The 10767-nt window shown below is 36.3% G+C and overlaps 1 protein-coding gene across 1 annotated transcript; it reads left to right on the top strand.

Annotated features, from left to right (window-relative positions):
* Positions 1-597: 597 nt before the first annotated feature.
* LOC115979182 (light-regulated protein 1, chloroplastic-like) lies at positions 598-1643 on the top strand. The gene is made up of 3 exons (XM_031101153.1): positions 598-959; positions 1064-1222; positions 1321-1643. Exons 1-3 carry the CDS (start codon positions 793-795, stop codon positions 1394-1396), a joined length of 402 nt encoding a protein of 133 aa, XP_030957013.1. The 5' UTR covers positions 598-792; the 3' UTR covers positions 1397-1643.
* Positions 1644-10767: the final 9124 nt, after the last annotated feature.

The following is a 10767-nucleotide window of genomic DNA, read 5'->3' on the forward strand; positions in this document are numbered from 1 at the left end:
CGACAATTGAGGGAGAACAATGGTTTCTAGCGAGCTTTATGCTATTGGGCCAGTCGGTTTGGTTTCAATCGGGTTTCAAACCCGAAACCCACCACTTGACCTACTCATATAAGTGCTAGGTCATATGGTTTCGTTAGGTGGCCAATTGGTCTAAACATCCCTGGTCATTCGGACATGGGATGGACACTAATCACTTGTTTCTTTCATCATTAAAAGGAGTTAACTAAAAGGAACTCCAAAATCTAAATCCACAAGTGTCTTGACTCTAGAAATTCGTATATTACGTCATAATTATTTATTTACTTATCTATTTGTATATTTTCCAAGCAAAAATTAAAACTTAAAAGGTCTTGGATTTCATCAACACAAACTAGGCCTAAGACTGGAGTTGGATATTTTAGGGCCCGTTTGGTAATGTTGTTCTAGTAATGTTGTTTGTATTTTTTAAAAATACGTGTAGGTGAAAAAATATGTGGAAATATGTGAAATGTTGTTTAAACGCTGAAAACTGTTATTCAAAATACACTACCAAACAGCCTCTTAAGATCGATGTAGTTCTTTTACGTCCACCCAAAAAAAAAAAAAAAAAAATCTAAATATGTAACTTAGAGTAGACACACGTCTTGCTTTCAATAGTTCTATCAACCCTGTCTTCTTGTTACATTCACACCTTATCCACTCACAAAAAATCTAGCGACCTTATCTCTTAAGGTCGCTAGCCAAGTATATTTGCACAACTCTGCAACCTACTATTCTCTCACATTAGAACCAAATTAAACATAACCCATCAAAATGCAGGCATCGTCGTATCTTGCACCACCATTACCCTTGCCTCCTATCACAAGCACCAAATTTTTGGCCTTGCCATGTAGGCCCATGCGAAGACTACAGACTTCTCGATGTACCGCTATCAGAGCAACTGGGGACCCTTCAGCAGTTGATTACAGCTCCACAACCTCGTAAGCCTGTCAAACTTTAACTTCTGGATTCAGCTTCGAATGTCTTAATTAAGCAGCTCGTGATCGTGAATTAACATTTACTTGTTTTCTGTATAATTCCGAAGTGTTTTTCCAGCTGAGGCTTGTGAGACAGTTGGGGGAGAAGCTTGTGATGCTGAAATATACCCTGAAGTGAAGATCAAACCAGAGGCTAAAAGCAACACAGCCAGGACTTCTTCAGAGGCTGTTGAACGAGAGTATTTTGAGTACAACGAGCCAAAGACGTAAGATCTCAGGAATTTAAGAATTTTAATTTGTAATGACATATTTGAACAAACATGGGTAATTAAAATAGTATTTTATGTTAATGATTGCTCTACAGGGTGTTCCCAGCAGAGGCTTGTGATGATCTTGGAGGAGAGTTTTGTGAACCTGATTATCAAAAAGGAGTTTACTAAAAAAATCCGATTCACAACTACACATAAACAAAGGGAAGTATGTGATGCGGATATATAAGGGTCATCTTCTATTTTCCTTTCTTGGTTTTGTTGTTGATGTTCTTGTTTTGTTTATCTTGTGAATAATTGTAACTTGGCAGTGTATGTAACTATGAATAATGATGCACTCGACTTGGAAGCTAATTATGTAACTTTCTTTCAGCAGAATAATATCATGGATGAGTCAAATGAACATTTTGGTGAGTCAGTGGCAATGGGGAATCTAGTTATAGATTGTTATTATGCATTAAAAAGATTAGCCTATTCCTGCCTATTATGATATACATGAATTTTCAGTTTTAAGTTTTAGATATTAACTGCCATAAAGTTCTGGTCATATGATGCAATTTCGCTTGCTTGCGAAGGCAACATACCATAGAAATTAAAGCTTCCTATATCCAGAATTTGATGCAAATTGAAATTTTGAGTCAGTTCTGAAATTTTCTTGATGTTGTGAAAATTTGAAGAAAGCCCCCATGATACTGTCTTTGACAAATAGAAACTAAACTGTTAGTTTCCGGTAGTAAACCTTGAATCCACAAAAGGATCCTTGAATCTATAAGGTGATAAACTGGAATCCACCAAAGAAAGAAATTGATAAAACGTTTGTATTTTATTGATAAAAATCTGATTTTCCTTTGGAGGCTACAAAATATTTAATTACTGAGAAAGTAAAACCTTAGGATGATTAAGAAATGTTTGAAACATGATTCGCGCTAATTACAATATTTGGTGGCAAAATACCGAATTTTACCAAAAATAGTAAAATTGTGTTAAATGCAAAATTATAAATTACTGACCTTAAGGGTTGTCCCAAAACAAGCGGGGGACGTTATTCTGACTTTTTGAGTAAAAAGTTATTAAGGAAACAAAAATTACTAAAAACGGCAAAATCACTGTTTTCGAGGGCTAAACAGAGTTATTCGCTAAAATTAGGGGGTAACTCATGGCAAAGTGACGACTATTGCTTAGAAGACCATTTCCCTTTAGCCTGCCAAATTTCATGCAATTCTGACTCCGTCACCCAAATGATTTCTATTAGTATCTTTTTGCCTTGCACGATTTCAGGCACAATTGAGAGTCTAGGAAGGCCATGTCGGTCCGTTCTACTTCATTTTCATTATCTTACATTGAAAAAATTGTGCAAATTCTAGTCAAAGGAGAGCAAGATCAAAGAAGTAATAACCTAATTCCTACTATTTCTTTCTTAGGGTAACCCAATTCATCTGCATAATCAATACGTGATCCATGATTATGACAAAAAAATGGAGTTGATTGTTAGAAAACCCTTGCTTATTAGAAATTTGAAATAGTGAGATTCAAATCATATGCCAGAAGATATACATACTAGAAAGTTTAATTATTTCCATTAGAATTAGAAGTTACATTGTGACAGAAAAGCTCCAAAAATGACAGTGACAGAGTAAAACTCAGACACTTCAGTTCATTCAAAAGAGAGTAATTTAATTGCTATATTTTCATAGACTGAATCTACAAACAATGTTACTGTTCATTGTCTTCGGTTATCCCCTCCAAAATCAGATACTGTAAAGCAATGGAGTACTTGTAGTTCTGATCCTCACTGAGCTGCCTTTACTTGAATTGCTGTTGCTTTTCAGAATAAACGATGCTGAGCCACCACCTAGAGCACAACATCCCAATACTAAATCATGTAATTTACAATAAGATTCAACAAACAACACTATTGTGCACATAATCAGAGGGAAATAAACAATCAGGCAATCAACTTTCATGACCAAAAATGGTCATGAAAAACCAACCTTTAATCGTAAAAATAGTGGAAAGTGGGACCCCCCATAGAAGTTGATAGGCCAAGAATGTATTGACCCTTTATGATAAATTAAACAATTAATTAGCCAAGTGAATTAATTAAGTCAATTAACATGCAATAAGATTGGTAGCACAAATAAATCACCAACTAAATGCAGTGAAAAATAAATTTTACACAGGTGATTTGTTTACGAATGGGGAAAACCTCCGAGGCAAAATCTCATCGAGTGAATTTAAGGTTACCACTCTCGAGAATCCATTATTATCAAAATAAGCGGTTACAAGTAAAGGAATCCCAATACCTTAAACTAACCTACAGCTGAACTTTTACCCCAATACACGATTGGACTCATAATGTAATGACAATCTCTCATTTTAATGCATGGATCCAAGTATGTGACTATCCAATCGATGCACGGATCCCAATACGTGACTAACACAGCAACTCGAGAAAGATGTTGGCTGCAAAGTTCTTCAGTTCATCCATACGATGAAGATCAAGAAACTCCTTAGTCACAAAACCCTACAGCGTACAAACGCAGCAGCTTCTTCAAGAGAAAGATAAACTAGGGCATATGTCTTCGGTCACAATATGCTTGCATAAAACCTTTGCATCAAGTGAGAAGGCCATTAAAATAATCCTTATATATGTTTAGGGTTGCGAGAAAAGAAAACCTAAACACATAACTTGGATATGCGTGAAAAACAGATTTGGAAATTTGAATTTTGTAATTCTCGATAGATAGGGTATCTATCAAGCAGTTGTCGAGCATCGGGCTGATATTGCCTTTTAAACCTCGATAGATACAATCTGTTGAGCTATCTATCAAGATTTAAAATACAACACTTCTTCACTTTATTCTTGGATAGATTTGCACGATTTCAATACTTGGACTTGAACTCTTATTCCTTGAAGTATTAAACACATCCTAGATCTACCCAATTATAAGTAAAATGCATTTTGTTAAAGGATTAGCCAATTCTAAATGACATATGTTCTTAACATGATTCACATATATCCTAACAATCTCCCCCTTTGGCAATCCGTGACAAAACCACAAAAAACAAATGAAATATGAGAGAAGTCATAAATCACTCAATTCATACTTGTTGAATATAACAAAATCTAGCCTAACAAAAATTGTTGAAAAACTTTGCAAGAAGAGAGTTCATGACATGGAAGATTTTGACAACCTATATTTTTGAAACATTTTAAATAAAACTTATTAAGGCATCTTAGTGTGAAACAGAAATAAAAGATTGCATATAATAAATAAGAAGTATGTGTATAAAGAGAGAAAAGAAACAACACATGGAGAGATAGGTGAAAAATGTAAATAACAACCTCATCAAATATATATAGATCAAATGAATACAAGGTTTGCTATCACTAAGTGGTCACAAGATCAATGTATAAAAAAATATATCTAAAGGAGAAAGAAAAGAAAAGATACATAAAGTCCTCACTACATCCCTCATACAAAAACACTCCCTCTAACAAAAATGTTCTATGCTAACTCTCCCCCTAAGTATATGACTACTCTTATACTCAAAACTACTCCCCTTTTTTGTCACAAATGACAAAGGACAAGTCACTGAGAAGCAAACATCTCTTCATCACTGGAAGAGCTAGCACCATCATCCTCATCAGCATCATCATCACTGAAGCCATCATTATTGCCCTCCTCCTCTGAAGCTTGTGGAGATGGAGATGGAGACATGGTGATACCACCCATGACAGCTTGTTGTCGTGTGATACGACCAACAAGGGTGTTCACCCGACACAACTCATCATTGAGAGTGTCAAGGCGAGCATCCATGCGCTTAAGCTATGCCATGATGGCCTTGAGAGTCACACCACTCGCGGAAGAAAGAGCGAAGGTGGATGGAGCGGAAAAGGCTGGAGGAGTCACCGTATTAGTCCATGGCTACTTTGGTCGAAGTTGGGCTTCACTCCGTCTAACGGATGCACTGCAAATGGCACCCATGATGGTAAAGTGAGTAGACTCTAGATAGGACATAAAGGCATAGGGAATGATCCTTGTGATAGCAGAAGGAAAAATAAACTTATCACGGGTCACCGTATCCTTATAGACATCTATAAGGGAGAGAGTATGAAGTGAAAGTAAAAGTCAATGGTAAGGTCCCTAATGATGGATAGCAAAAATTGAGCACGAGACTTAGTAATAGAATTATAGTGAGGCAAGGGATGTAAAACAAATGTCATTACTATATTTAGGAACACCTTTTGCAAAGCCCAAGTAAGGGGTGTTTTGACAATCACCCCAAGATGAAGGTGTCTCATAAAAGAGAGACATGAGTTCATCTTTGGACACAGTCTGCAAACAAGGATAGCCTGGATAATCAGGATGCAATACCCTCGGGACATGTAGTACATCGGAGATAAGCTCTGGTGTGACTAAAATATGTATACCTCAAACATAAGTGAGAAAATGAGGTATGGAATAATCAAATCCGTGCATATTGGAGTAAAACTCCTGTATGATCACAGAGGGACAACTGACCAGGATATCACAAAGGGATTCCCAACCCCTACTGTTAATGACAGTGGGTAGATCAGTGTCAGAGAAATCCGAAAGGATAACCTGGCGTTTCGAATGAATGCCATGTTTAGAAAAGTTCTCCGAAAAGTCCTGACGGACTTTGTCATTATGGAACTTGACATGAGAGGGTGTAGGATCAGAAGAAGAAGATGCCTCATAACGAAGAAGGTTTCAGGACAGAGTGGATTTGCGCTTGCGTGCCATGTGTAGACTATCCGAAAGAAAGAGAGAGAGAGAAAAAGACAAGTAGAAAAGTACCAATCAACAATAATCTCAAAAATAAAGAAAAGAATGGTACGTATGCATGAAAAATGCATGACCATGTGACATGCAACAATAAAAACATCATGGGCTCAGTCCAATCCAAACCTACCAGCACACAAGGTTTCAACATAGAAATCACACATCTATAATCCATGAAACATTGTGAAAATGCAAATGTGATGCAATGCATGAGCATATAGGATCATTTAAACATAACCCAACCCAAAAATTTCACAAATAACTCAACAATTTTGAAAAACCCCAAAAATTTTTTAAAACCCAAAAACCTAGGTCTAAATGTATGAAATGAATGATAAAAGAGAGAGAAGAGATCATACCAGAGGAAGAAATCAAGATTTGGGCCGAAAAAAAAATGGGGAAGGTGAAGGGGTTGAGGGAAAACTGTTTGGGAGAGAAATGAGAGAGTTTCTGTCAAGAGAGATCAAAGAGAAATGAGAAAAAAATTGCGCTGAAGCAATATATAGAAAGACGAATCTTGATGGATCAAGGAGTTGTCGAGAGCTATCGAGCATTAATTCTTGACAGATATATCTGTTGAGGTGCTGTCAAGCATCTGTTGAACGCAAAGAAACCTCGATGGATCGAACAGCTATCGAGCAGACAGAAACTTTCTCGATGGATCGAGAATCTGTCGAGAAGCTATTGAGACAAATTCCAGAAATTTTCGATGGATCGAAAATGCAATAAGATCTATCGAGAAAAAGCAGTCCAAGGGTCTCGATAGATAGCTATCTGTCAAGATCTTTTGAGAAGTTGTTGAGCTTGATAAAAAACAGTTTTTCAAAGAAAAGAAAAACATAGAAATGAATGCAATCAAGCAAACTACTCAACCAAAGATCCAAACAAAATTTTAAGCTCTCAAAAACATCTCTCAATAAAAAAAAAAAAATGTAAAACATTTAGATCCAAAATACACACATACACTAAACAAGTCTAACCAATTTTAATATTTCAAAAACAAGTCAAGACAGTTTAGTGAGCATACATTAACACGTGTTCCTTGTGATGGCCAAATCACATTGTACTTGCACATGTATCAAAAGTAGTAAAGAATTTTGCATGTTGTGTGTGAAAAACATTGCAAGATTGTATAAGTGTCTACATGTTATGACGATTTGAGATATGAGAAAATCAATTTAACTCACACACAATCATAACTATTTGATGGGGACTATCACCTTAAGGTACATCCTATAACTCTTACATCTCCTAAACACATGCTTGCAACCATATTTAAAGCACTTTGTTTCTTTTTGCTTTTATTTTTCTTTACGTATTTTTCTTTTGAGCGTATTATGCATGGGCATATAAGAGAGAGAAAAGAAAATACCCAATTATGTTAAGTTTTGGACATTGCATTTTTGCCATGCTGAAGCATAAATATGTCATTTCATGATTGGCGGGCAATAGTGGTGAGATGATTATTTATGTCTTTTTCTTAGGATTTTCTAGTCTTTCCCGTCAAAAAGAGTGATACGAGTGTTAAGTACAAGAGATTACTTAATCTTACTCATCACAAACACGAGTCACAAAGCTTACTTACTTAGTTGTGCATAGAGATGCTCATCTAAGCTACAAAATATAAGTTTAGAAAACTTTATTTCAATGGTCATCCAAGGTACACAAGTACCAATGTACACAAAACATATACTGTTTTTGTATTTTTCTGATTTTTTTTTTCAATTTTTATTTTTATTTTTATGTAAAACAAAAAAAAGCAAAACTAAAAACAAAAAAACAAACAAAAACATGTTAAACAAAGCATAGCATAAAACTAGATACAAATGCATGAGAAAGGAGGAGAAGGAGAGGAAATCAATCCATGGAGATAACACCAATGTTTTGATGAAGGAATTCAAAACATTTGCTATCAAGAGGTTTGGTGAACAAATCAACCTTTTGATCATTAGTGTGAATGAACTCAAGAGTGAGGGTACCATCTTCGACAAACTCCCGATTGAAGTGATGTCGAATCTCTATATGTTTTGTTTGAGAATGTTGAACAAGATTCTTAGAGATATCAATGGCATTGGTATTGTCACAAAAGATGGTAAGATGTTCTTGATGAATATCATAATCAAAGAGGAGTTTTTGCATCCAAAGAAGTTAGGTGCAACAGTTATCGGCAACGATGTATTCAACCTCTGCAGTGGATAATGAGATGAAATTATGCTTTTTGCTCATCCAGGAGACAAGATTATTACCCACATAAAAACAACCCCCCCCCTCCCGAAGTACTCTTTCTATCATTAGCATTCCCAGTTCAGTTTGCATTGGAATACCCAACTAAGACATCATTGGTGTCCTTTCTATACCACACACCGAAATCGGTAGTGGTTTTGACATACTTTATGATTCTTTTCAAAGCAATCATATGAGACTCTTCGGGATTAGCCTGATATCTAGTACACACTCCCACACTGTAACTAATGTCAGGTTTACTAACTGTAAGGTAAAGAAGACTACCTATCATGCTTCTATAGAGAGAAGAATCAACACTTTTTTCCGAACAAATCAACAGTGAGTTTAACATTTGGGCTCATGGGGGTTCTAACAGAACTAGCAGATTTCAAACCAAACTTTTTCACAAGTTTTTTAGCATATTTAGATTGAGATAGGAATATACCTGACTCTTGCTGATAGATTTGTAACCCAAGGAAGTGATTCAACTCTCCAATTATGCTCATCTCGAACTTAGCTTGCATAAGTTTGGAGAAATTATGAGCAAGTTCATCCTTTGTAGACCCAAAGATGATATCATCAACATAGACTTGAGCAACTATCAACTCGTCATCTTCCCTCTTGATGAAGAGTGTTTGATCAGCCTTGCCTCTTGTGAAACCATGTGAGACCAAGTATTGTGTAAGCCGATCATACCAAGCTCTGAGTGCTTGCTTTAACCCATAGAGTGCCTTCTTGAGGTACAACACATTATCTGGAAAATGTGGATCAATGAATTCTTTAGGTTGAGCCACATAGACATCTTCTTTAAGGAACCCATTCAAGAACACAGTCTTTACATCCATTTGGTAAAGCTTGAACTTGAAGTGACATGCCAAGGCTAGGAGAATCTTGATGGACTCCATACTAACTGCAGGAGCAAATGTCTCATCATAGTCTACTTCTTCCATTTAAGAGTATCCTTGAGCCACAAGATGAGCCTTATTGCAGATCATATTTCCATCCTCATCAGTCTTATTGTGGAATATCCACTTTGTTCCAATGATGTGCTCACCTTTCGATCTAGGCACTAGGATCCAGACATCATTCTTTTGAAACTGAAGCAGTTCATCATGTATTGCCTGAACTTAGCTTTCATCTTGGAGAGCTTCCTCAACCTTGGTGGGTTTAACCTGCAACAAATAGCAAGAATAAGACACAAAGTTAGTAACACATTTATCAACTATACGCTTTCTTAGTGTAAGTTCATTCATATTTTAGACAATAACTTAAAGAGGATGATTTAATTTGATCCTTGAGGAAGGTCATTTCTTTCCATGAGATTCAGAATTAGGTGAAGTAGGTATGTCTGCTAAACCTTCTACAACACTTGGAGTACTTAGAGATGCAGGCTCTTGATCAACTATTTCTTAAACACCCCTAGGCTCAGGAGGAAGAATTTCCTTAGGTATCTCCTCACTAATTTTCTCAGAACCAGAGTCTGAAGCTTCATCAATAACAACATTGACTGTTTCCATAACCCTTTTTGTTCTCTTGTTGTATACTTGATAAGCCTTGCTAGTGGAGGAGTATCCAAAAAATATTCCTTCATTTTTTTGGGAATCAAATTTTTCCACATTCTTTCTATCCTTGAGGATGAAACAAGTACTTCCAAAGATTCTGAAATACTTTACGTTTGGCTTTCTTCCTCTCCACAATTCATAGAGAGTCTTCTTAGTACCGAGTCTGAAATACACCCTATTAATCATATGACAAGCAATGTCTTCTCCCAATAAATTTCTAACCACATCTTTGTTGTGCAACATAGCTCTAACCATTTCCTGAATAACTTGGTTCTTTCTTTCTACTACATCATTCTGCTGAGGAGTAATAGGAGTAGAGAATTCCTAAGATATATCTGATCTAGTGCAAAAGGATTCCATGTATGAGTTCTCGAATTCTTTACCATGATCACTTTGAATTCGATCAATCTTTAAGCTCTTCTCATTTTGTAGTCTTGTGCACAAGGCTTCAATGTGCTCAGGAGCATCTAACTTAGATCTCAAAAGAATGACTCAAGTGTACCCAGTGAAGTCATCTACCACAACCATGATGTATCTCTTTCCTCCAAGAAACTCGGTTCTAGTTGGACCTATAAGATGCAGATGTAGTAGCTCTAAAGGTCTAGATACAGCTGATGTCTGAGTACCCGGATGTTTAGCTTTTTTCTGTTTCCCAAATTGACACGATCCGCACTCAACATTGTTCACTCTGCTGAGCTTAGGTATCCCCGAAACTAATTAATGCATTAATGCTTAGATACAATTAAGAGATGCTTGTAACTAGCATTTCTCATCCTTTGGTGCCATAGGTCTTCATTTGGCAAGAGAATGCTATTGCGAACATTCAATACAAGGCATTTTCCTTTTGAGAATAGCACCATGAAGTCTTGATCGCATATCTGACTTATACTCAACAAGTTCACCCTCAGACCTTCTACATATAGCACATTTGCAATGTCTGACAGTCTAA

This window comes from Quercus lobata, chromosome 3 (genome assembly GCF_001633185.2).
Source record: "Quercus lobata isolate SW786 chromosome 3, ValleyOak3.0 Primary Assembly, whole genome shotgun sequence".
NCBI lineage: Eukaryota > Viridiplantae > Streptophyta > Magnoliopsida > Fagales > Fagaceae > Quercus > Quercus lobata.

Excerpts from the sequence above, each read along its gene's own strand:
- LOC115979182 (XM_031101153.1), top strand. The coding sequence starts at position 793 with ATGCAGGCATCGTCGTATCTTGCACCACCATTACCCTTGCCTCCTATC. Across the intron at positions 960-1,063 it reads GATTACAGCTCCACAACCTC|TGTTTTTCCAGCTGAGGCTT; the intron begins GTAAGCCTGTCA and ends ATAATTCCGAAG. Across the intron at positions 1,223-1,320 it reads GAGTACAACGAGCCAAAGAC|GGTGTTCCCAGCAGAGGCTT; the intron begins GTAAGATCTCAG and ends ATTGCTCTACAG.